We start from the raw sequence: 27,751 nt of genomic DNA, 5'->3' as shown, positions 1-27,751 counted from the left end.
TGTGTTCTAAAAACTGTGTTTGTTTTACCCTTAATAATGTCACAAAATGTACAGCTTTTGGCTTAAACAGATAATGTTGATTTAAATCAAAATCCCATTTAAAGAAAATATGCTCAGGCAAAATAGCCAGTTGTTTCCCTTTACATGTGGGAAATATAATAATTTCTGATATTTTGTCATAACAACATGAGGGAATTGTAAACAACAACATACTATCCACTATTTTATTAGAAATATTAAATATATAGATTTACATTTCTTCTATTTTTTACCTTGAATTTGAAACGAGCTTTTTTAACATTGCATACTACACTACATATACAAACATTTCTACGTAAGATATAACGCTATGAAACATAAATCAAACTCCATACATGTTCCTACATGTACCAATCATACACTCATATATTATAACACTTAAATACATCATAGAGACAAAAAACAATATCACTTTCCATATATTGGTATGTCAAAGTTAACATCCTTTAGAAATGTATCACAAAACATAAGATAAAAATCGTACAATTCAGCTGGTTGAATAATGATAATAATAAAAAATGGGGTTCTTATATACCGCTTCATCACAATTTGGTTGGTTGGTCGTCTCAAAGCGGTTCACAAATAATAGTCCATGGCAATAGGGACTTTGCTACCAGCCGATATCTTCCTCAATTCCCTGTGAAGCATACAGCCTGTGCTATCTTTTCGGCGCTCACAGCCAGTATTCAACAATTCAAGCACTGCCCAGTTACGTACTCATTTACAGCTGAGTAGACTGGAACAAGCGGAGTAAGGATATTTTTCAAAGATACAACACAGTGCCGTGACGTGACTCGAACCCGCAACCCTTCGGTCACCAGTCCGGCGTCCTACCACTAGACTAGCGTGCCTCTAAAAAAGGCACTAAATGTGTAATCAGGTGTTTCTTTTATCTACAACTGTATGTATGTGTGTATAACAAATATAAGTATGATATATGACTCTAGTTTTTTTCAAAAACTAGAGTAATATATCAAACTTATATTTGTTATACACACTTACATACAGTGTAATACATTAGATTATGTCAGAATGGAACAATCCAGCCTGTCTGTTTCCCACTATGACATCTCTTGGAGCTCTGAACAAGGATTTTTTCACGTTCATCCGAAATGGATGTTCACCCAATATGTAGTAACATTAGTAAATATCACGGTGATAGAAAAATTAATTAAGTAATTTAAATTCAGATTTCATTTAATGCCCATCTAAATGATAGCCCTGCTTGTATGTGTGGAACACTATTCGAAGATCGTGATCATTTTTTCCTGCATTGTCTTTTTTATACTAACCAAAGACTAATATTACTTAACTCTCTGTCAACGATGAGTGATGCTTTTCTCAATACCCAAACTTTTGAGACGTAAATATGAATGTAACTATTGTGGAGACGGTTCAGAATTACATTAGAGGCACCAGACGTTTTTATTAGATTCTTAAATAGCTTTGTAAAATAATCTCTCTTACAACAATTTCGATATTTGAAATATGTATTGTCAAATCAAATTCAAAGTACAAATAATCTCTTATTTTAATACTAAAAGAAACATCTGTAAAAGTAACATTTATATGATATGTATAAACTGTTATGTTTTGTAAGGAGATGGCTTATATAGGCTATGCCTGTTGCCCAATTCCTTTTGTACATAAGATCAGTACAATAAAATGTTCTGAACTGAAAATATATGTTTATAAATCATTTGTAAAACAAAATTAACCGACAAGTGTTTTTCGTGGATTTAATCATTTCTAAGCAGTCGACACATGATGATATAGAACGCGCATTACCTTAAAAAATGAAATTGAAAATAAATTGCATTAATTTTGCATATATAAGTTCGCTTTTCTCTTCTAAATGAAGCCGTACATACTTAATCAATAATTGTATATATTTTTTTCAAAAAACATACAAAATACAAGCAGCTTTCTATAATTTTTATAATTTTGTATACGGCACACCAGGAAGCAATCTTTTTATCGTGCCTTATACGGTATACAAATAATCTTTGCTAGCATTTTTATACACTGAATTGGTATTAACAAAAAATACGCATACGTTTTGTTAATACCATCTCTTGGGATTGGTAAATATGTATTGTACATAGCCTCATGTGTGACATTTCGAAGTGTAGTTCGATATGTAGTCAGTGTCTTACCAAAAACAAAATGACAAGTTAAGCATATATACATTAAAGTGTTAAAATATATACATAAAAGTGTTAAAATATAACCACAAAAGCATCTACAAGATGATTCGGCTACGCTTAAAACGCATGTACACTTAGATATTATTTATATGTACATGTTAAGCCTAACTAAAGTTAACCGTTACATCCTGTCCTGGAAGTACCAATGTAATGTATTATTACACAACAGGGATGTTACCACGGATTATAGATGATGTTTACAATGCACATTATAGACAAAGGGAATAAGCAATATTTCCAGTAATGCTATATATTTATAATTAGTACTATTGACAACAGAACAACATTCATGAAAACGTAACAATACAAATGAACTATAAAATTGCAAAAATACTTATATAAATGTGATATGTACATGTTGATGCATTGTCAAGTTAATTGCCAAGAAAAGTCGTAAAACAGAGATTTTTGTTTTGAAGTCAGTGCTAAAGTAAACTGTCGATTACGACAAAGGGTAACAAAGTTTATTGATATTATTACCATTTTTACTATTGTGAAATATTTTTTTAAACTTTGTTTAGAAGAGGTGTTCCATAAAAATCTTATTATGCAAATTATACCGTCGAACTCGCGGCGTAAATTTGTCAAAGCCAAAACCTTATCGAGTTGTCGAATAGGAATTTTTAATGTGTATTATCAAAAGATATCTTATGTATAGGCTGCTTTCCACAGAATACTCACCATGAATACACTCTTAGTGGAACCCTTCTGTTCAATAAGAACGATAACAGTGGTACCGATTACATTAAGGTATACGGACGGATTTTATTGCTAGGATTCATACAAAAAAAATGAGAAATTTATTTCAAACAGTTGACAGATATCACCTTTCGATCTATCACATGATGCCCCCTATCATAATTCTGTAGCTGTTCACAAACTGTCAACATTTTGTTATTAAATATTGTGAGTAAATGTTCCACACTTCTGTTTTTACTTCCTGTTTTAATATTGTTTATTATATCTAATAGCAGTATCTCAACATCGCATTCCGTAGATTTATCTCCCCTTGGTGAGAGTTATCCATAAAATAGGAATTTTGTTACTGAATTAAATATTAAATATATTATGCATTTCAGTATCTTTTCCGACTATATACTGTTTGCTGATTTTCTGCTACAAAATCTTTTGTATTAGCTGTTTTTAACCCCCTCCCCTCCTAGTTACTGCTCATTTCTCCGTCTCTTTACATACCAAAATATTTTCTTCACATCGTTTTTGGTATTGAAATTCACCTTTTCATTTGCTACCTCAATTCACCGTGATCTCCTTATCGTATTGTTTACCTCCAAGCGTTTTTCTTGATGCTCCGGATGTGCCGTCTGATAGACAAGAGATCACAGATAAGGAGAGACCCGACGACAAGGCCAAGCATGAGAATCCCAAGTATCCCAATGTTTGTAGCGGATGACCGGTCGTCAGTAGCACTACTCTTCTTTCTGATACCTGACGACAGCGCTGTCTTATTGACAGTCAGTTTCTGTTTCGTTTCCACAGTTTCCTCTGTCAATTTCTCCACCTTGGCTTCCTCTGAGCGGTTATCAAAGGCTGAAAGCGTTTCCCAGGATCTCATTTTCTCGAAATACGCACAGTCGCAGTCACAGAGTTCTTTCTCTGGCAAACACAAAAAGTAAATCTATATGAGTAAATCCATGTTAAGTCAATTGAATATAGCAGCATTTTTATTTAGCTTATTATACTCTTCGCTTTTCGGACGTTTAAATTATTTATTTTATAAAGGTTACATGCTTTCCTTTTCTTATTGGATTTGCCTTCATTTTAATCTTATGTTTGAGATAATAAAAAACGTTATGACTGACAAACTGTTCTCCTTTTCATCAAAATGAATTTTTATTCTTGTTATGGTCCCTTATGGACGCAATGACATTTGGTACACTTGAAATACACTAGAAAGCAAATTAAATACTTTTAAATTAATATAACACGAGAAAATAGAATATTTCCTATAAATGCATGCTTTCGAACTTAACATTTTTATCATCAACCTGTATCCCTCGATACCCATGTTGTAAGTTTTTATCAGTCAGTATTCGACATCTTTCTCGTAAATTTTCAACTTCAACAGATTTTATTGACAATAGAATGGTAACATGTCAAAAGGATTGGTCAACAGGCTTAAATCTCATGTAAGTGATCTCCCTTGGTGGTATAAAGACATAAATGAAAAGACACAGTTTACTGTCAATAATTCAATATGAGAAACAGGTGTCATAATTGGCTATATAGATTTAGACAAGGTAAAAAAGGTGTCGTGAATATCAAATCAACTGCGATATATGATCACCGTAGTATAAGCATGGATGTTACTATCACGAACGGGGATAGTTCACCAATAAAAAAGCAACTAGTTTTAATTTACGACAAGTAAGCTACAATAAGATCATATAAATGTAAACATACCTACGGCTTCCACACAACTACTATACTGGGTGGCATTCGTCTCCTTGCACGAGGCATCTATTTAAAATTTCAAACGTAATCTTTGTTGTAAGGTGACAATCAGAACAAAATATTTATAAGGTTTGGTATCCTCAGCTGTTATGTGCATTAACCACTAATGGTGTTAAGAAATATAGCCATACATAAATCACCATTTATATATTCATTTTGTGACAAATTAAAATTTCCTGGTGCATGTCTTTAAAGTTCTGTTTGAAAAGAATTTCTATTTTAAGCTTGTTATCAGAGTATCCGTATGACTTCTGTTGAAAAGAAATCAGTTTTGCTTGGTTTCTTTTTTTTAACAAATATGGCATAAGGATAAATGCAAATAAATTCATTTTAATGATCATGTTCAAGTCTCGATTTACGTCTTGAAATACCCGCTTAGTAAATATGAATAAATAACTAATAAGTTTTAAGCCGTAAGGATTCCTCAATCCTCCATTATTATATCGAAATATCATGCCTGCATAAAAAAAAAACACAAACTATTTTTTGTCATTAAAATTAATATTTGAAATATGTCACGAAATATTTATTAACAAATAAGTAGTTATACATACCGATTATATTATTAAAATTCTGTAACATTGAAAATATATGCTCACTTACCGTACGACATCTCTAGTTTGAGTGTGTCGAATTCATCGAAGGCGTGCTCCCAGCAATCCACCTCTCCTGATAAAATAATAATAAAAAAAATATTCATATTGCAAAACTCAGTAATGAAAAAGAGCGTGAGACGAGTTCTTCGAGCAATATATCTTCCTCTGTTTCTATACAAAACCTATATGAGGTAAAATTTACAGATTTGTTAAATCAACGAATTTTAATCATTATTCGCACTGTGATACATACAAAATGTACAGTCCGTTTGTACATAAAACCACATACTCAAAACTAAGCTTTTCTTTAGGAAATAAAATATTGATAGGCGTTTAAAAAAACGATAGATTTTTCGATAGAAATACCAGAAAACAATTTTGCTACCGTTCCGGAAAACAATTTGATCGAATAGAAAGTTTGATAAATAAAGTAATTTTTGCGAAAGAAAAGAGCCTTGAAATGAATAATAATAATAATTACAACATTTCGATATAGCGACCTAGATAGCTCTAAAGCGCTCTACGGTACATAGAGATACAATTCATACAATCAATACAATTAGCATATACATCAATCAACATAATTTTGAGGTATTCGCAGGAGCTGCCTTATCAGGCGCCAACTCCTAGTCTCATGCCACCTGGCGAATATCTCCCTATGTGTGTATTCCTGCGTGTGTTGGAGATGTGATGTGTTGTGTTTGTAGTGGGACTGTGCTTTCAACGGTATCATTTATAATGCCACCTCATTTGAATGCTACAGCACAGGTGACGCAACATCCACCTCAGATAATTTTATACTCCATCTGTGTTGTTGGAGTTGTGTGGGCGGGAGATAACACTTTCTTTGAATATTCGATACATACGACACCTTCGGAGATCGAACTTCGGCCGCCTGCGAGGCGTTTAGATGTGGTATATAAAGTTAACAAGCAACGAGTGATTATGTGTTTGTTAATCTAGAGACCAAACAACAGTTGATAACATTCCATATATAGTTGCAAAGCAATAAGTGATTATTTGTTGTATGTAGTTTGAAAACAGAGTCTAGGTATTAATCAGTGTTAGGTGAAGTTTCACATTAAGTACTAAGCGATGAGTGATTATGCGTCTCATTTAGTTATTAGCAACGAGTCGTTATGTGTCATATCTAAATACCCATCAACGAGGAATTATTTGAAATATCTAATTACAGAGACACGAATGGTTAATGTCATATCTAGTTACCCATCCATGAGTGGTTATATGTCATATCTAGATTTATAGAAACGAAAAAGTATGTGTCATATCTAGCTACATAGAAACCAAACATTATGTGGTATATCTAGTAACCAAGCTATGACATGTTATGTGTCATACTAATAACACAGCAACTAAAGGCTACGTGCCGTATATATCTAGCTACTTAACATGAATGTGTAAGTGTCATATATAGTTACCCAGTACAAGTGGTTACATGTCTTTTGTGTCCTATCTAGTAATCAAGCAAAGAGTTGTTACATGTATGTGTCATATCTAGTTACTAGCCATTTAATGTTATGTGTAATATCTAGTAACCTAGTCAGGAGTTGTTACCTGTCATATCTAGTTACTAGCCATTTAACGTTATGTGTAATATCTAATTACCCGGGAACGAGTTATTTTATGTCATATGAAGTTACAAGCAATGTGATACTATGTGTGATCTGTAGTTAACCAGTCAAGAGTGTCTATGTGCTATATCTAATTAACGAACAACGAGTTGTATGTGTCATATCTAATTACTAGTCATTAAATGTTATGTGTAATACCTAGCTACCCTGCCACGAGTGCCTATGTGTCATATCTAGTTACCGAGCAATGAATTGTTATGTATCATATCTGGTTACTAGCCAAGGGATGATATGTGTAATATCTAGTTGTCCAATCACGGGTGCCTCTGTGTCATATCTAGCTGCAAATACATGAGTGGTTATGTGCCATATCAAGTCATTTAGGTACGAGTTTTTACGAGTCATATTTATTTACCAAGCTAGAGTGATTGCGTGTCACATCTTGTTACCTAGCAACGAATTGGTATGTATTATATCTTGTTACTAGCCATACGATTTTATGCCTACGAATATGTATGTGTTATATCTAGTAACACAGCAGCAAGTGGGTATGTGTAGTATCTAGCTACACATGACGGAGTGGTTACGTGTCATATATTTTTTACAAAGATTGAGTGATTGCGTGTCACATCTTGGTACCCAGGAACGAGTGATTATGTGTTATATCGTGTTACCAAGCAACGGTTAAGTATGCGTTCGATCTAATTATAGAGTAACGAGTGGTACTAAACAGCGGGTGGTCTTAATACTTGAGCAATGAGTGGTTATAATTATGTGTCACGTCTAGTAACCTAGCAACAAGTGGTTTTGTGTCATTTCTAGTAACCTAGCATCAAGTGGTTGTGTGTCACATCTAGTTACCTAGCAACAAGTGATTGTGTGTCATATCTAGTTACCTAACGACAAGTGGCTGTGTGTCATATCTAGTTACCTAGCAACGACTGATTATGGTCCTGGGTAAGTGATGCGGAATCAAGAAACTTTACAAAGAAGAATCGAGGTCGCTCCTCTTCATCCGGGGAGTTGTACACAGCTGCGTATCCGCTGGAGGTGTCGTTGTTACGTGTGAGGATAAATTCAAAGTTACCAGCACTGCAATTAGTTAGATTAAAAATATAAAATCCATATTTGCAAGCTTAGAAATATAATTAATATGAATAAATCATATTATATTTGTTTCAATTTCAATTTCAATAAATTTTATTGTCAAAAGACAAACGGATTTGGCAGCAGGCAAAGCCTGTTCAAGACATCTCCAAACACAGTAACAAACAGTGGTACAAGCATAGACATAGACATTAAAATACATACAAACACATATAAACAAGTTGGTATTATCTAATAAATTATCAAATTATGGGAAACAACTTCAAAATCCTATTTTTAATATAATTGAATCTAATGGCTTACATTCTAACCTTTTATTTGATACCGAAAAGACATATGAAATAATTACATGTTATCAAGAGAAAAGAAAACAATTTGTTGATGGAGCTGCAGGTATAAACATTTGATGGGATTAAATAACCGCACCCAACAGATACAGGCCAAAAAGTCCATTGTATTATATTTGTTACGTTCTTATAACTGACTAGAATGTCAAAACGTGTAAGTGGCCAACACCTATTAGCCTAAAATTCCAACTTCATTTGGTATCAATAATTAGTTAAACGATGACAGAAAGTGCCTGCACAATATGTCATGCAATGACATCCACGAAAATGGTTCTTTTATCATTTCGGTACTAAAAATGTAAATCAATATCGTAATTTTATCCTATTTTTAGCAAGTAACCCTAATCCTACAATTAAAATGTATTTAAAAAAAGATACTCAACTACAAGTTAGTTAAAGAAACAAAAAGGTAATTGCCAAAAAAAAAATCTCCTGCCTCAAATCAATAGTAACACGATTTTGATTAAGAAATGTTACTTGATGACACAAAACATCAAGTAATTTTGACTTATTTACATATGTACACTTTTATTAAATGCCTCGTTACCATCTGATATTGCAATGTAATGTAGCACTAATATTTGCTTCCTATTTTTGTTTTCAAAACTTGCTTTGAAAATGTTATTTATACATTTCTGTTGAAATAAATGACATAGTGATGTCCTTGTCCAATGTAAATATTTACATAAATTATAAATCCGATTACGATTTACGTTTACGAGATGTAAATACAGGTAAAAGAACAATAGTAATGTACTCAACAGCAGTACGAATGAAAGGAAACCGTATTATAACCTACTTTAAAACGAGTTGCAATTTCTCTAGTCCCGAGTTGGTATCCAGAGGAGGCTTCAGGCTACGTATCGGGAGGCCCATAAAAGCGTCCAGTTGAATCGTCGGTCGATTGTCAAATAGTTCGATGGTTCTATTAGGGCCACCATTCGATAGAAAAATGATTCTTAGCTTCAAACGAAATATAGAAATGGATTATCGAATGCAAAATAGAAGCAAAGATATCATGATGCCTACAAAGTACATAAACCGAAAACGACATCCTATTAAATTGAAAATAACATGATCCTAACCACAACTGGAAATACGGAGACACATCAACAAATAGGAATGACGACAACAACCAACCAATAACTGGCACTAAGAAGGAACTGATGAGGAGATACCAAATAAAAGAGAAAGTCGTTATAAAATTAGATATGTTATACAATTAATAAAAAGACATTCGCTATATACACTGTATTTTATGGAAAGATAGAACAAGTATACATTTCTGTTCTAATTCACATAGAGAAAACAACATTTGACATATAATCTGTATGGTTTTACTTCAGTTTGTTTTCGAGACTTCAATGGAAACAAGTACCTTCTTGTTTGTACACTCCTTGTCCCTGAATGTATCGATCTTTCCGTCTCTGAAGGACCCCGTACTCATGTCTCCACATTCAAACCCCTGGAGGTCAAACATGTCAAACAAACTCAGGTTGCTTCCCCGCTTTATTGTGATGTATGCTGTAATATTAAGCACACAAGTAACCATACCATCTAAATCACTTTAAACAGAAGTTAGTGTGTTTTTTTCATATCACGTGTCATCCTTGGTCCTTCTGTCCGTCCGTTACATCTCAGAGAGTACTAGACAGCTTCTTTTCATATTTTAAACATGGTTTCCTGTAAAAACTTTCGTTTTGCAATATCTCTTATATTTCTGTATTGAAAGAACTGTCATGCGGTCATCTTAGATTCCAGGGTCACTGTTTGTTACCGCGATTTATTTAGGCCGTTAGGCGGATACTTACAACAAGGCAAATCTATAAAACAAAGTGTACTCATGCTGCTCTTGGGACTTAACTGTGCAATATCACTTCTATTTGCAGATGTTAAGATCAACATGGCTGTCTGGCGGCCATATTTAAATATATTATCGCAGCATATCTCAAGACTGAAACAGTGTCTTGAATTGGATTCAGGGTTGTGGATTTGTTCGCAGCATAGTAGTGGAAAATGTATATAATCTTGATCTTCGAGAGTGGGTCAATTTTAATCGATTTCATTATACTTTTTAGAATAGTTAATTGTCTACATTCTTTGCCACTACTTATATATGAAATTTTACATAATTTTGCTAGGTGTCCTATCAAAGAAAATGGTGTTTGACCTTATTTAGTCATTCTTACCTATGTTTTAGAATTTGACCTAGATTTTGAATAATTGTCACCAGCTATAGATATCTACATACTATTGTTCTTTTACCTTATTCACTGTGACACATTTTCAAATATAAACTACACAAAGAAATTGTCACCAAGGCTTAGAAATTTACATAAAACGGTTGCTTCATCATATGAAATTACTGTGAGCGTTTTCAAGAAAGAAATTGACCTGCATAGTTAAAATTGTCATTATAACATAGAATTGTCCATTTGAACAATCAGGTCTATTTGACTCCTTTAAAAGTTATCAGCGTGTTCACAAATTTATTAACATGGACCTATTGTTTGACCTAATCATGTCTTCCTGACCTGCTTTTTTTTAGTTAAATCGCACAGAATCATAGAACAACAGCATAGAAACAAAATTATAAAAACTGCATGTTCTTCATTATGTCCTACAATGTACGCCTCTAATGATGGGCGCCCAGATCCCTCTCAGATTTCTTGTCTTATTCAAATCGGCATAATCAAATATTACACAAAAAATGTACTTGTATCAATGTAAATACAAATCAAGCGTATCCAACTCGGACGAAGTTGACATTTTTTTAATTTTCAAAATCAATTATTCTGGTTATAAAATATCTATGTTATCAGATTAAAAAGGCGATCTTCAAATAAAAAAAGAGGGATGTTCATATTTCATATCTTTTTCCGTACAAGATAATATGTAAGTTCGCCCTACGTGCCATTACGTGACACTAAGTAGATGAAGCATTATACGGTAGAATCTAGTGCGCAATCGTTTAAACCTAGTTAGCTTAACAACAAATCTATACAAATTCACTCGTTTACTCTTCTTTGCCAATACAGTGCAAATTAAAAAAGAATATTTCCTGTAAAAATGAGTCTGAATAGATTAAATGTGATAATTTACAAAGGAAAGTACACATATATATATAGTCATCTAAGACTTTTTAAAGATTTCGCCAAAATAGAGGTGAGCGTGCTTTGAATCTTAAAACGAAATATATGAAGTGATGCAAATTAACACCCTAATGGTTACACCCGGAAACAACCGAACGGTTTGTTATGAACGTAAATTTATTATTACTCTCGTGAATGGAAAGGCAAATCTGTATAATGCTTATTCTTCATTACGTTATAGCATATTCCAGAATAGTTTAATTCTAACACGTGCTTTTACCTTTGCATAAGATTATAAAGAGAAATAGAATATGTGGTGTTTAGGAAACAAACTCAAAACTAATTAAATCAAATTACTCAGTAAATAATGTGAGGTATGTTATGCGGTTATATAAATACTGTTGTTTGCTAAATATGTTCGCTCATTATTTATTTATGGGTGGTAAAATAGTCATAGGGAAAATTATTAACTTCGATTACACAGAATACGATATCTACAGTATTAACCCCTATTTTCAAGAATTGACACATCCGAATCAATGCTCGGTAGAGTTTACTACAGTAACGTAGGGGTGAAAGGGTTAAATTCGTAGTATTAGCCACGTTGTTATATCTGTAATATTTGCCACATTTGTTTGTGTTTTTTTGCCATTTTGGTTATATTAGTTTCTACCACTATTGTTCTTGTTTATCAACTCTCAGACTATTGATTATCTGCACTTCCGGTTGATTAACAAGCTGTGCAGTTGATTAACACGCTGTGCAGTTGATTAACGATTCCGGCATTTTGATTGGCGATGGTACAGATAGGTTATCGGGTGAAGCTTTGTGGGGAGGGAAGGGTAAAGTTTTGGATATTTCAAATAACCAGGGTTTTCGAAGGTTTTAAATCAGACTTGAGTCCAGCGGTAAGATGATCACCGAGACCAGGTATAGATTTGATATAATCCCCGGGCGTGTCGTTCACTGGCAATGCCCCTCCCAAAGATCCTCCCCCAGACCTTAACAACGTTAGGCTCCGTCTCTTCCCGGCAAGAAGAATGCCCAATTCTGTTCATTGCCCAATAAAAAAAAACGAACAGTCTACCAGATTCCGATGACGAACTCATTAACATTGATATAGATAAATTCCTTAGAGATGAACAGAACAGAAACACACAGAAAAAGACCGAATCTGACATGAACAAGCTGTCAGAATTTCTCTGCCAAAACCTTAAGGAGACATGGCCAATTATGCCTCAGGAACTATGCAAACTTCTTTGCATATTTTTCATGAATGTGAAAGGAAATAGTGCCACAAAATCATTTCAGAACAGAGACGATTTCGATTGTTTTTATTATTATCAAATGTACATTTTTGATATATTCTTGTTTTGTGAAACGAAATAAATGTTTCATGGAGATTTAAAATGAATCTACGTGTTTTGAATATCAATGAGTTTATCACACTCTTGTATACATTACTACGCGTAACGAATTGGAGCCCCCGTCAGTAGGGGAAATAGTGGTAGAAACAATTTACATAACTCGTGTCGGTTGATTAACATGTTTATCTAACTCTCATTAATCCTCGTGTCTTTTTTTAAATTTGAAAATTAACTAACGAGAGTTAGATAAACATGTTAATCAACTAACATTCGTTGTGTAAACTCTATAGTATTACCAGATCTGTTGAATATGTTAAGTTTGAATTATTATATTTTATATTTTTAAGATATCTTATCGGTCTATTGTCCACCTGTATATACCTCTGCTATTGCCAACATTGCTAAATTTCAAGTATTGTACTCGCTATTATATGTAATATGTAACTGCTCTAATAACTATATCTGTGGTTTGATCATAACAATAATTTATCAACCCTCGTGAATACAAGAAAGAAGTGTCTCATGAGGAACGACCATATGAGATAACTCTATCCCATATAAGTGCACTCGGTTATCTCCGATTCAGGCACGTGTTCTTGACTGGAAATCGAATAGTCAGTACTATTTATGGTGAGATACTGATACGTACATATGTAACGTCATTGTTATATATTTACATTTGCATGGCATTGTCACTATATAGCCTCTTTGAAAGCTGTGTCGTTGATGGGACTTTAATTACCATGCAGCACGGGACGCAATTCTTAGCGTATTAATACAACACTGACCGGAACTACAATATCCAATGTAAGTAAACATGACGGCAGTTGAAATATCGTTGGGCATTGTGAGACTTGACAATGTAATTGTAAATTTATGTGCAAAAGAAAAAAGAAAAGAAAAAATACTTTTATTACAACAAAAACAAGACCAAGGTTTTCAATATCGTACAAAATGCACATCAGTTGAAATCACTAATGCCGGCATTGGAAACAATTTTAATGCAATTGATCAGAAATATCGTCTGTTACATTGCACTGGTAAACAGGGGTTCGTTACAAATGTCTGAAATACACATATTCTATAGACCTACTGACACATATGTTACAGACCTACTGATATGAGTCACAGTACATAAACATTTCAGACATTTGTAACAAACCCCTGTGCTCCGTCGCAAGATCATTCACTTCAAACGCTATCAGTTTCACGCGTCTCGCAGCCACGGTTTCCTCAGTTTCTGAAGACCTGTCAAATAACGAGGCTATTATAGAATCTACCGACTGTAGTCAAATTCCCATACAATCAACAAATAAATTCACGTCTGGATTCTTCAAAATGAGCAAAGCGAAAAGTTCGAATTAACTTCAAAAAATAACTCCCTCGTGGAGGGCAAGGTCGGATTAACGGTGTTCACTGAATTTATCCATGCGCGAAATTTGTTCCGAGGAAAAAGCGAAACAATTTCATATCTAACTTTCAGCTAAAAGTTCTATTGATAAACTTAAATCACCCTATAGACATATTATACGCAATTGTATTGATACTGAATTGTTGAATAAAATTGAAGTATTTGTTAAAATTTCAAAGTACTACTTTGTTTGCCAATCAGCACGCGACAATACGCTGTTCAAACTATTGAACGAACTTGTGTGGACTGTCGATAAGGCGGGCATTTTTAATTTTAAATATAAATTATAGGTTAAAAAAACATAAGAGGCAGAGAAAACGTAAATTTAAGTATTGAACTGTTTTTATATGGTATTTATGATCTATTTGAATGACACAGCTTTGCAAGCAAACAAATCATAATGCGCGCTAATTCAATGCTTAAATGAAGCATAACGTCATAAAGTGGCATTTTTTGTTCAGCATAAAAAAGACCACTGTCACATTCGACTGCACCTCACAGAAATAACCACTATTAAAAGACTTGTTGTGGAGCTTTTCCAAACCACTTGAATATTAAGTTTACTTCCGTTATATACTTTTTTCCTGTTCTTTCCTAATCTTCTTTTATTTATTTCTTCTGGTTTCCGAAAATTTATAATCTATTAATGAATTCACAATAACATCGCGCCTTTTACATAGTTACCGGATACAAATTGGGATAGAAGTAGGCAAGCATTGTTTAGTGATGGGGATAGAAGTAGTCAAGCATTGTTAAGTGATGGGGATAGAAGTAGTCAAGCATTGTTAAGTGATGGGGAGAGAAGTAGTCAGGCATTGTTAAGTGATTAGGATAGAAGTAGTCAGGCATTGTTAAGTGATGGGGATAGAAGTAGGCAAGCATTGTTTAGTGTTGGGGATAGAAGTAGTCAAGTATTGTTAAGTGATGGGATAGAAGTAGTCAAGCATTGGTAAGTGATGGGGATAGAAGAAGGCAAGCATTGTTAAGTGATGGGATAGAAGTAGTCAGGCATTGTTAAGTGATGGGGATAGAAGTAGGCAAGCATTGTTAAGTGATGGGGATATAAGTAGTCAAGCATTGTTAAGTGATGGGGATAGAAGTAGTCAAGCATTGTTAAGGGATGGGGATAGAAGTAGTCAAGAATTGTTAAGTGATGGGGATAGAAGTAGTCAAGCATTGTTACGTGATGGGGATAGAAGTAGTCAGGCATTGTTAAGGGATGGGATAGAAGTAGTCAGGCATTGTTAAGTGATGAGATAAAGTAGTCAGGCATTGTTAAGTAATGGGATAGAAGTAGTCAAGCATTAGTAAGTGATGGGGATAGAAGTAGTCAGGCATTGTAAAGTGATGGGATAGAAGTAGTCAGGTATTGTTAAGTGATGGGATAGAAGTAGTCAGGCATTGTTAAGTGATGAGATAAAGTAGTCAGGCATTGTTAAGTAATGGGATAGAAGTAGTCAAGCATTAGTAAGTGATGGGGATAGAAGTAGTCAGGCATTGTAAAGTGATGGGATAGAAGTAGTCAGGTATTGTTAAGTGATGGGATAGAAGTAGTCAGGCATTGTTAAGTGATGAGATAAAGTAGTCAGGCATTGTTAAGTAATGGGATAGAAGTAGTCAAGCATTAGTAAGTGATGGGGATAGAAGTAGTCAGGCATTGTTAAGGGATGGGGATAGAAGAAGTCAGGCATTGTTAAGTGATGGGGATAGAAGTATTCAGGCATTGTTAAGTGATGGGATAGAAGTAGTCAAGAATTGTTAAGTGATGGGGATAGAAGTAGTCAAGCATTGTTACGTGATGGGGATAGAAGTAGTCAGGCATTGTTAAGAAGCATTGTTAAGTGATGGGGATAGAAGTAGTCAAACATTGTTAAGTGATGGGGATAGAAGTAGTCAGGGATTGTTAAGTGATGGGGATAGAAGTAGGCAAGCATTGTTAAGTGATGGGGATATAAGTAGTCAAGCATTGCTAAGTGATGGGGATAGAAGTAGTCAAGCATTGTTAAGGGATGGGGATAGAAGTAGTCAAGAATTGTTAAGTGATGGGGATAGAAGTAGTCAAGCATTGTTACGTGATGGGGATAGAAGTAGTCAGGCATTGTTAAGAAGCATTGTTAAGTGATGGGGATAGAAGTAGTCAGGAATTGTTAAGTGATGGGATAGAAGTAGTCAGGCATTGTTAAGGGATGGGGATAGAAGGAGTCGGGCATTGTTAAGTGATGGGATAGAAGGAGTCAGGCATTGTTAAGTGATGGGGATAGAAGAAGACAGGCATTGTTAAGTGATGGGATAGAAGTAGTCAAGCATTGTTAAGTGATGGGGGTAGAAGTAGTCAGGCTTTGTTAAGTGATGGGATTGAAGTAGTCAGGCATTGTTAAGTGCTGGGATAGAAGTAGTCAAGCATTGTTAAGTGATGGAGATAGAAGAAGTCAGGCATTGTTAAGTGATGGGGATAGAAGTATTCAGGCTTTGTTAAGTGATGGGATAGAAGTAGTCAGGCATTGTTAAGTGATGTGATAGAAGTAGTCAGGCATTGTTAAGTGATGGGGATAGAAGTAGTCAGGCGTTGTTAAGTGATGGGATTGAAGTAGTCAGGCATTGTTAAGTGATGGGATAGAAGTAGTCAAGCATTGTTAAGTGATGGGGATAGAAGTAGTCAGGCTTTGTTAAGTGATGGGATAGAAGTAGTCAGGTATAGTTAAGTGATGGGGAAAGAAGTAGTCAGGCATTGTTAAGTGATGGGATAGAAGTAGTCAGGCATTGTTAAGTAATGGGATAGAAGTAGTCAAGCATTAGTAAGTGATGGGGATAGAAGTAGTCAGGCATTGTAAAGTGATGGGGATAGAAGTAGTCAGGCATTGTTAAGTGATGGGATAGAAGTAGTCAGGCATTGTTAAGTGATGGGGATAGAAGTAGGCAAGCATTGTTAAGTGATGGGGATAGAAGTAGTCAAGCATTGTTAAGTGATGGGGATAGAAGTAGTCAAGCATTGTTAAGTGATGGGGATAGAAGTAGTCAGGCATTGTTAAGTGATGGAATAGAAGTAGTCAGGCATTTTTAAGTGATGGGGATAGAAGTAGTCAAGCATTGTTAAGTGATGTGGATAGAAGTAGTCAAGCATTGTTAAGTGATGGGGATAGAAGTAGTCAGGCATTGTTAAGTGATGAGTATAGAAGTAGTCAAGTATTGTTAAGTGATGGGATAGAAGTAGTCAGGCATTGTTAAGTGATGGGGATAGAAGTAGTCAAGCATTGTTAAGTGATGGGGATAAGAAGTTCTAGTCTTGGGTGTAGGATTTTGGTTCGGTTCTGACCCTAATTCTGCTTCTTCTGGTAAAACTTACTTATCCTCCATAAATACAAATAATTGACCCTTTTCCTATGCGGTATTTATTATACCAACACCCCTATACTTTTATACCAACATTTAGGTACATTTAATATTGTCCACCATGTTAAAGTAAAATCTATGATATTATTAACATATATTTGCATTACGGATTTTGTCCCTGTTTTTGTATTTGTACAGGTTCTATTATTTTGAAGTCACTATTTATTATAAGGGTGCATACTTATACTGCGAACTCTTTCTAGAGGATCATAAAAAATTGTTTTGACTGAGTCACATACCAAAATGTTTAGAGATTTTGACATTATAAAGCATTCCTGCTATTTGTTCGTGAAGTTTGAAATTCTAAATATTTAATAAACCGAATACTAATGGGTTTGTTTCGTTTCACTTTACTTATATTTTACCCTTGAGACAGATGACGCAATAGCGTAATGGTATTCGTTAACATATTGATTAATACAGTGAAACATGAGTGCCACAAAATCAATTCAGAACAGTGTCGATTTCGATTGTTTTTATTATTTGGTACATTATCAAATGTACATTTTTGATATATTCTTGTTTTGTGAAACGAAATAATTGTTTCATGGTGCTTTAATATAATCTACGTGTTTTGAATATCAATGAGTTTATCACACTCTTGTATACATTACTACGCGTGTCGAATTGGAGCCCCCGTCAGTAGGGAAAATAGTGGTAGAAACAATTTACATAACTCGTGTCGGTTGATTAACATGTTTTTCTAACTCTCGGTAAACCTCGTGTCTTTTTTAAATTTGAAAATTAGCTAACGAGAGTTATATAAACATGTTAATCAACCAACACTCGTTGTGTAAACTCTATAGTATTACCAGATCTGTTGAATATGTTAAGTTGGAATTATTATATTTTATATTCTTAAGATATTTTATCGGTCTATTGTCCACCTGTATATACCTCTGCTATTGCCAACATTGCTAAATTTCAAGTATTGTACTCGCTATTATATGTAATATGTAACTGCTCTAATAACTATATCTGTGGTTTGATCATAACAATAATTTATCAACCCTTTCAAAATATTGAGGCATACAGTTTCGTTAGTGACACATGAATGATATTTAAAAGGAAAGCATGTACCTCATGGTTTTGCTCCTATTCGGATAATTGTGACAGAAACAGGTAGTATCAATGGAAGCATTTAAAATCACGTGTTTACAAATGTGAGCAATGTAACATACATCAACATGGGGACAATACTTCATACTAATATGGACAATACAACCTGTATAACAATCTGGGTTATACCAAACATATACCGATATGGAAAATATAACCTGTATAACAATCTGAGTATACCAAACATATACCGATATGGAAAATACAACCTGTATAACAATCTGAGTATACGAAACATATACCAATATAGACAATACAGCCTGTATAACAATCTGGGTTATACCAAACATATACCTATATGGAAAATATAACCTGTATAACAATCTGAGTATACCAAACATATACCAATATGGGCAATCCTACATGTACAACAATCATAGTATACCAAACATATACCAATATAGACAATACAGCCTGTATAAGAATCTGAGTATACCAAACATATACCAATATAGATAATACAGCCTGTATAACAATCTGATTATACCAAACATATCAATATGGGCAATCCTACATGTACAACAATCTGAGTATACCAAACATATACCAATATGGGCAATCCTACATGTATAACAATCTGAGTATACCAAACATATACCAATATGGGCAATCCTACATGTACAACAATCTTAGTATACCAAACATATACCAATATAGACAATACAGCCTGTATAAGAATCTGAGTATACCAAACATATTAATATGAGCAATCCTACATGTACAACAATCTGAGTATACCAAACATATACCAATAAAGACAATACAGCCTGATTAACAATCTGAGTATACCAAACGTATACCAATATAGACAATACAGCCTGTATAACAATCTGAGTATACCAAACATAAACCAATATGGGCAATCCTACATGTACAACAATCTGAGTATACCAAACATTTACCAATATGGACAATCCTACATGTACAACAATCTGAGTATACCAAACATATACCAATATAGACAATACAGCCTGTATAACAACCTGATTATACCAAACATATCAATATGGGAAATCCTACATGTACAACAATCTGAGTATACCAAACATATACCAATAGAGACAATACAACCTGTATAACAATCTGAGTATACCTAACATGTACCAATATAAACAATACAGCCTGTATAACAATCTGGATTATACCAAACAGATACAAATATGGGCAATACTACATGTACAACAATCTGGATTATACCAAACATATACCGATATGGAAAATATAACCTGTATAATAATCTGAGTATACCAAATATATACCAATATGGAAAATATAACCTGTATAACAATCTGGGTTATACCAAACATATACCGATATGGAAAATATAACCTGTATAACAATCTGAGTATACCAAACATATACCAATATAGATAATACAGCCTGTATAAAATCTGATTATACCAAACATCTTAATATGGGCAATCCTACATGTACAACAATCTGAGTATACCAAACATATACCAATATGGGCAATCCTACATGTATAAAAATCTGAGTATACCAAACATATACCAATATGGGCAATCCTACATGTACAACAATCTTAGTATACCAAACATATACCAATATAGACAATACAGCCTGTATAAGAATCTGAGTATACCAAACATATTAATATGGGCAATCCTACATGTACAACAATCTGAGTATACCAGACATATACCAATATAGACAATACAGCCTGTATAAAAATCTAATTATACCAAACATATTAAGATGGGCAATCCTACATGTACAACAATCTGAGCATACCAAACATATACCAATATAGACAATACAGCCTGTATAACAATATGAGTATACCAAACATAAACCAATATGGGCAATCCTACATGTATAACAATCTGAGTATACCAAACATATACCGATATGGAAAATATAACCTGTATAACAATCTTAGTATACCAAACATATACCAATATAGGCAATCCTACATGTACAACAATCATAGTATACCAAACATATACCAATATAGATAATACAGCCTGTATAACAATCTGATTATACCAAACATCTCAATATAAGCAATCCTACATGTACAACAATCTGAGCATACCAAACATATACCAATATAGATAATACAGCCTGTATAACAATCTGATTATACCAAACATCTCAATATAAGCAATCCTACATGTACAACAATCTAAGTATTCCAAACATATACCAATATGGGCAATCCTACATGTACAACAATCTGAGTATACCAAACATATACCGATATGGAAAATATAACCTGTATAACAATCTTAGTATACCAAACATATACCGATATGGACAATATAACCTGTATAACAATCTGACAATCTGAGTATACCAAACATATACCGATATGGACAATATAACCTATATAACAATCTGACAATCTGAGTATACCAAACATATACCAATATGGGCTATACTACATGTATAACAATCTGGATTATACCAAACATACACTCATATGGGCAATACTACATGTATAATAATCTGATTATACCAAACATATACCAATATGGGCAATCCTACATGTACAACAATCTGAGTATACCAAACGTATACCAATATAGACAATACAGCCTATATAACAACCTGATTATACCAAACATATCAATATGGGAAATCCTACATGTACAACAACCTGAGTATACCAAACATATACCAATATAGGCAATCCTACATGTACAACAATCATAGTATACCAAACATATACCAATATAGATAATACAGCCTGTATAACAATCTGATTATACCAAACATCCCAATATGGGCAATCCTACATGTACAAAAATCTGAGTATACCAAACATTTACCAATATGGGCAATCCTACATGTACAACAATCTAAGTATACCAAACATATACCAATATGGGCAATCCTACATGTATAACAATCTGAGTATACCAAACATAAACCAATATGGGCAATCCTACATGTACAACAATCATAATATACCAAACATATACCAATATAGATAATACAGCCTGTATAAAATCTGATTATACCAAACATCTTAATATGGGCAATCCTACATGTACAACAATCATAATATACCAAACATATACCAATATAGACAATGCAGCCTGTATAACAATCTGGATTATACCAAACAGATACAAATATGGGCAATACTACAGGTACAACAATCTGGATTATACCAAACATATACCAATATGGGCAATCCTACATGTACAACAATCTGAGTATACCAAACATATACCAATAGAGACAATACAACCTGTATAACAATCTGAGTATACCTAACATGTACCAATATAAACAATACAGCCTGTATAACAATCTGGATTATACCAAACAGATACAAATATGGGCAATACTACATGTACAACAATCTGGATTATACCAAACATACACTTATATGGGGAATACTACATGTATAACAATCTGGATTATACCAAACATATACCAATATAGATAATACAGCCTGTATAACAATCTGATTATACCAAACATCTCAATATGGGCAATCCTACATGTACAACAATCTAAGTATACCAAACATATACCAATATGGGCAATCCTACATGTATAACAATCTGAGTATACCAAACATATACCAATATGGGCAATCCTACATGTACAACAATCTTAGTATACCAAACATATACCAATATAGACAATACAGCCTGTATAAGAATCTGAGTATACCAAACATATTAATATGAGCAATCCTACATGTACAACAATCTGAGTATACCAAACATATACCAATAAAGACAATACAGCCTGATTAACAATCTGAGTATACCAAACGTATACCAATATAGACAATACAGCCTGTATAACAATCTGAGTATACCAAACATAAACCAATATGGGCAATCCTACATGTACAACAATCTGAGTATACCAAACATTTACCAATATGGACAATCCTACATGTACAACAATCTGAGTATACCAGACATATACCAATATAGACAATACAGCCTGTATAACAATCTGAGTATACCAAACATAAACCAATATGGGCAATCCTACATGTACAACAATCTGAGTATACCAAACATTTACCAATATGGACAATCCTACATGTACAACAATCTGAGTATACCAGACATATACCAATATAGACAATACAGCCTGTATAACAATCTGATTTATACTAAACATACACTAATATGGGCAATACTACATGTATAACAATCTGGATTATACTAAACATACACTAATATGGGCAATACTACATGTATAACAATCTGGATTATACTAAACATACACTAATATGGGCAATACTACATGTATAACAATCTGGATTATACTAAACATACACTAATATGGGCAATACTACATGTATAACAATCTGGATTATACCAAACATACACTCATATGGGCAATACTACATGTATAACAATCTGGATTATACCAAACATACACTCATATGGGCAATACTACATGTATAACAATCTGGATTATACCAAACATACACTAATATGGGCAATACTACATGTATAACAATCTGGATTATACTAAACATACACTAATATGGGCAATACTACATGTATAACAATCTGGATTATACTAAACATACACTAATATGGGCAATACTACATGTATAACAATCTGGATTATACTAAACATACACTAATATGGGCAATACTACATGTATAACAATCTGGATTATACTAAACATACACTAATATGGGCAATACTACATGTATAACAATCTGGATTATACTAAACATACACTAATATGGGCAATACTACATGTATAACAATCTGGATTATACTAAACATACACTAATATGGGCAATACTACATGTATAACAATCTGGATTATACTAAACATACACTAATATGGGCAATACTACATGTATAACAATCTGGATTATACTAAACATACACTAATATGGGCAATACTACATGTATAACAATCTGGATTATACTAAACATACACTAATATGGGCAATACTACATGTATAACAATCTGGATTATACTAAACATACACTAATATGGGCAATACTACATGTATAACAATCTGGATTATACTAAACATACACTAATATGGGCAATACTACATGTATAACAATCTGGATTATACTAAACATACACTAATATGGGCAATACTACATGTATAACAATCTGGATTATACTAAACATACACTCATATGGGCAATACTACATGTATAACAATCTGGATTATACCAAACATACACTCATATGGGCAATACTACATGTATAACAATCTGGATTATACCAAACATACACTAATATGGGCAATACTACATGTATAACAATCTGGATTATACTAAACATACACTAATATGGGCAATACTACATGTATAACAATCTGGATTATACTAAACATACACTAATATGGGCAATACTACATGTATAACAATCTGGATTATACTAAACATACACTAATATGGGCAATACTACATGTATAACAATCTGGATTATACTAAACATACACTAATATGGGCAATACTACATGTATAACAATCTGGATTATACTAAACATACACTAATATGGGCAATACTACATGTATAACAATCTGGATTATACTAAACATACACTAATATGGGCAATACTACATGTATAACAATCTGGATTATACTAAACATACACTAATATGGGCAATACTACATGTATAACAATCTGGATTATACTAAACATACACTAATATGGGCAATACTACATGTATAACAATCTGGATTATACTAAACATACACTAATATGGGCAATACTACATGTATAACAATCTGGATTATACTAAACATACACTAATATGGGCAATACTACATGTATAACAATCTGGATTATACTAAACATACACTAATATGGGCAATACTACATGTATAACAATCTGGATTATACTAAACATACACTAATATGGGGAATTCTACATGTATAACAATCTGGATTATACTAAGCATACACTAATATGGGCAATACTACATTGATAACAATGTGAGCAATTCTTCATTGATAACAATGTGTGATACATGTATTACATCTTTAACAATGTGGCAATACTATATATATACACACCATGATGGCAATGTAGGCGATAGTACGTATACACAAATGCGGTCAAAACTACACATATGAGTATGTTTGCACTTCTACGCATACATATTTCACAATATATTTTCATTCGCAAATATGAAAATAAAATCAACTGTTCATATTTTACCAATATTTGTAATTATAATGAGTTGACATGTACCGGATCTCTGTGGTAAAAAAAGAAGGACGTGTCAGGTTTTGGTGGCGGAGATAAGCCCGAGAACACGACGATAACCCGTTGACCTGCAGCCAGTTACTGTCCGCAGGTCAGCTGGTTTTCTTCGGGTTATCCGGCGATCTTCCGCCACCTAAACCTGACAAGTCCTATCAAAGCCATAGCAATTAAAATGCCGTAAAACACAAACAAACCAAATTTCACCTGATGAAGCGAAATAGTTTGAGACGACGTTCAAGTTTAGCGTATACAAATACACATCTATATTACTTAATGATTAAAAGAATCTATCGCTACTGGTTGTGTAAGATAGAGAAATCTCAACCCGAGGACTAAGATTTTTTGTCCAGAACGAGGCAGTCTTTTAATGTGAAATGAAGGTTAACATGGACCCAAAACACTTACAGGCAATTTGTTGATGGATTGTTGACGTGACGTCATTGAATTGTTGAAGTGACGTCATGCCATTGTTATGAATAGGGGAATCCCCCCGTCTCAACCCTAGGGCGGAGACAGATAAATCTAGCACCGACAAAACGGGAGATAAATCTGTCAGGTGTGGGAGAAATGTTGGTCCTTAACATATAGCTCTGAAGGTTCATGTTTCTGCACTGGTTTAATCACAGAAAATTACATTTTTGTCAATGACGTCATTATACAATTCATAATGCTTTCGAATAGAAAGCGTGTATGTTCGCGAGAGACCGACTATTGATTTTCAGCATGAACTGTTGATGCCAAACTGTGTTAATAGCATTTTTACATCATACCTTTACAATGTCAGTAGAACGAGAACATTGAGCCATATATTGATAAATAGTTAATTCAATCCTTCTCAATAATTATTTAGTTTCATCATAAATAAGGAGAAATCAAACTGTCTTAATAAATATGTGACAAAACAGTTATATTGTAACGTTAAAAGAAAGAAAACAATGGTTTATTGTTTATTTTATCGATATGTGAGTGCGATAAGTTATCAGATAAAGACGGGCATACAGTACCCAATTTGGTTCAAGGTTGGCGTTAGCAAACCAGAGTTAATAAAATATCAGATGTAATTTTCTATATAACTCGAAGTGAAATTAAAGGACCTCGAAAGGTTTTTGTTGCCAGTTCTCAGAAACTTTTTAATCTGTTTAACCTCGTATGAAAATCAAACAAGTCGGCCAGAAGTGAGGCATGGCTTGTGTGTTCATAGGAGTGCGAACAGTCTAATGCTAGTGCTAGGAAGGCTTTAAACCAAATCTTTTCTAGCTTTGTTATTTTTTATATACATTATAATTTAAATACTTTACAACCATATATAAATATGGCCGTTCGAAGTGTACCATGAGTCAAAACGACCGTAACAATAATTAAATGGTACTTAGAATCGATGTCAGGATAATGGAGTGGTTAAGCGTATTCTCCCATCGGTGAGAGATAATACCTGAGGCCCACTTGTATAAAACATCTCAACTCTTGAGATTTTCTGAAGTCTAAGAATTCCCATAGACAATTCATTGCTTGAGATTTTCCTTAACTTTGAGATGTTTTATACAAGTGGGCCCTGGTCCTTACAGAATCGGCCTCAAAAACTCATTAGCAGCTTTCGGGTTATTTTTATGCGATGGCCTCTATCTGGCCCCTACGTTCTGATGTCCTCTGTTTCTATTGACAACCATTATATTACTGATAAATGTAAGTACAAAGTAATGGATCAGACAAATAAATATCGTTAAAGTATAATACATCTATAAATAATGTATCTTTAACCAAACTCGTCAATCCTCATTGATAATAAAACAAAAACAAAATTTCTAAGAGCATACAATGTATGCAGGGTTCGATCTTCATATCCAACTATCATTTAAATTCATAAGTCTTTTAAACATAGCAATTAAGGTTAATAAACATAAAAATGAAACTGTTGATGATGTGTAAAAAACAAATATATCGAGAAACGTCTTCAACAAGAGCCGCTATATTAGTATCAGGTAACATGACGAGTATAACAGTACAACACATCATACAGTACATAAGGCAGGACCGGCTATCTGAAACAATTATTAGTATGACTTACCGGAATTTCGTCCTCCAGTTGTTGCGGTAGTTATCCAAATTGTTAGACACGATAACAAGATTCCTGTAAATGGAAGATATCTGAAATGGACTTGTTGTTTCCACATATTTGTTTTGTACCGAGATATCGGCCGTCGTATTAGCTACCTATATTGCAAAATGACAGACAGCAGCAGCAGCGCCCTTGTCATTCAGACAACGTATCGAATACACAGCACAGAACAATATTGGAAATATGTATGCATACTTAAACAACGCATAACTAAGGCGGATGAAGGTATATTCGCACAGATCCCAGTCAGCTGAGATATTGACAAAATCATTAACTATATAGTCCGCGACGGTTTTATATTAATAGAAACAGCATAGGTCGAATGTCAATTGATGATCGTTTAGCACGATAAACAGCCTTTTCGACATTAACATATTTTTTGTGATTGTTCTTTGCAGACAGTGGTGAAAAACAATTTAATTACAAGTTAATCATGAATGACCAGACCATGACCATTCTCTAACACGCTTAGCATTGTTCAGTTGGAGCTTGGTTAGTATTCATGTTTTATTCAGGTGTTTTAGTATCTTGGTTCAAAGACTAAAAGGCAGTTCTTTAATTATCACAGTACACATTGTCAGATGCACGTAACACACCTACACACACAGTTTTTTTTTTGTTTTTTTTTTTTTAATGGGTATAGAAATAGTTTGCTAAAATGAAATACACTGCATCATATAGTTGTTTCGTACTCTAGGACTCAACGT

General features: G+C 33.7%; 1 protein-coding gene across 2 annotated transcripts; it reads right to left on the bottom strand.

The window, feature by feature from the left end:
- Window positions 1–1,698: 1,698 nt before the first annotated feature.
- LOC110465316 lies at window positions 1,699–27,274 on the bottom strand. Of its 2 annotated transcripts, none has more exons than XM_021521047.1 (7): window positions 26,994–27,274; window positions 9,739–9,884; window positions 9,160–9,323; window positions 7,838–7,998; window positions 5,322–5,387; window positions 4,668–4,724; window positions 1,699–3,860 (listed from the first exon to the last, which is right to left on the bottom strand). In XM_021521047.1, the coding sequence occupies exons 1-7, from the start codon at window positions 27,097–27,099 to the stop codon at window positions 3,529–3,531; spliced, it is 1,032 nt and encodes a 343-aa protein (XP_021376722.1). In that variant the 5' UTR covers window positions 27,100–27,274; the 3' UTR covers window positions 1,699–3,528. The 2 variants fall into 2 exon arrangements, with proteins under 2 accessions (XP_021376722.1, XP_021376723.1); XM_021521048.1 differs by having other exon boundaries at window positions 3,735–3,860; window positions 4,672–4,724.
- Between the last annotated feature and the right edge of the window lie 477 nt (window positions 27,275–27,751).

This window comes from Mizuhopecten yessoensis, unplaced genomic scaffold, assembly GCF_002113885.1.
Source record: "Mizuhopecten yessoensis strain PY_sf001 unplaced genomic scaffold, ASM211388v2 scaffold11069, whole genome shotgun sequence".
Classification (NCBI taxonomy): Eukaryota; Metazoa; Mollusca; class Bivalvia; order Pectinida; family Pectinidae; genus Mizuhopecten; species Mizuhopecten yessoensis.
Note: the sequence above shows the minus strand (reverse complement) of the source record. Positions and strands in the feature narration are given on the sequence as shown.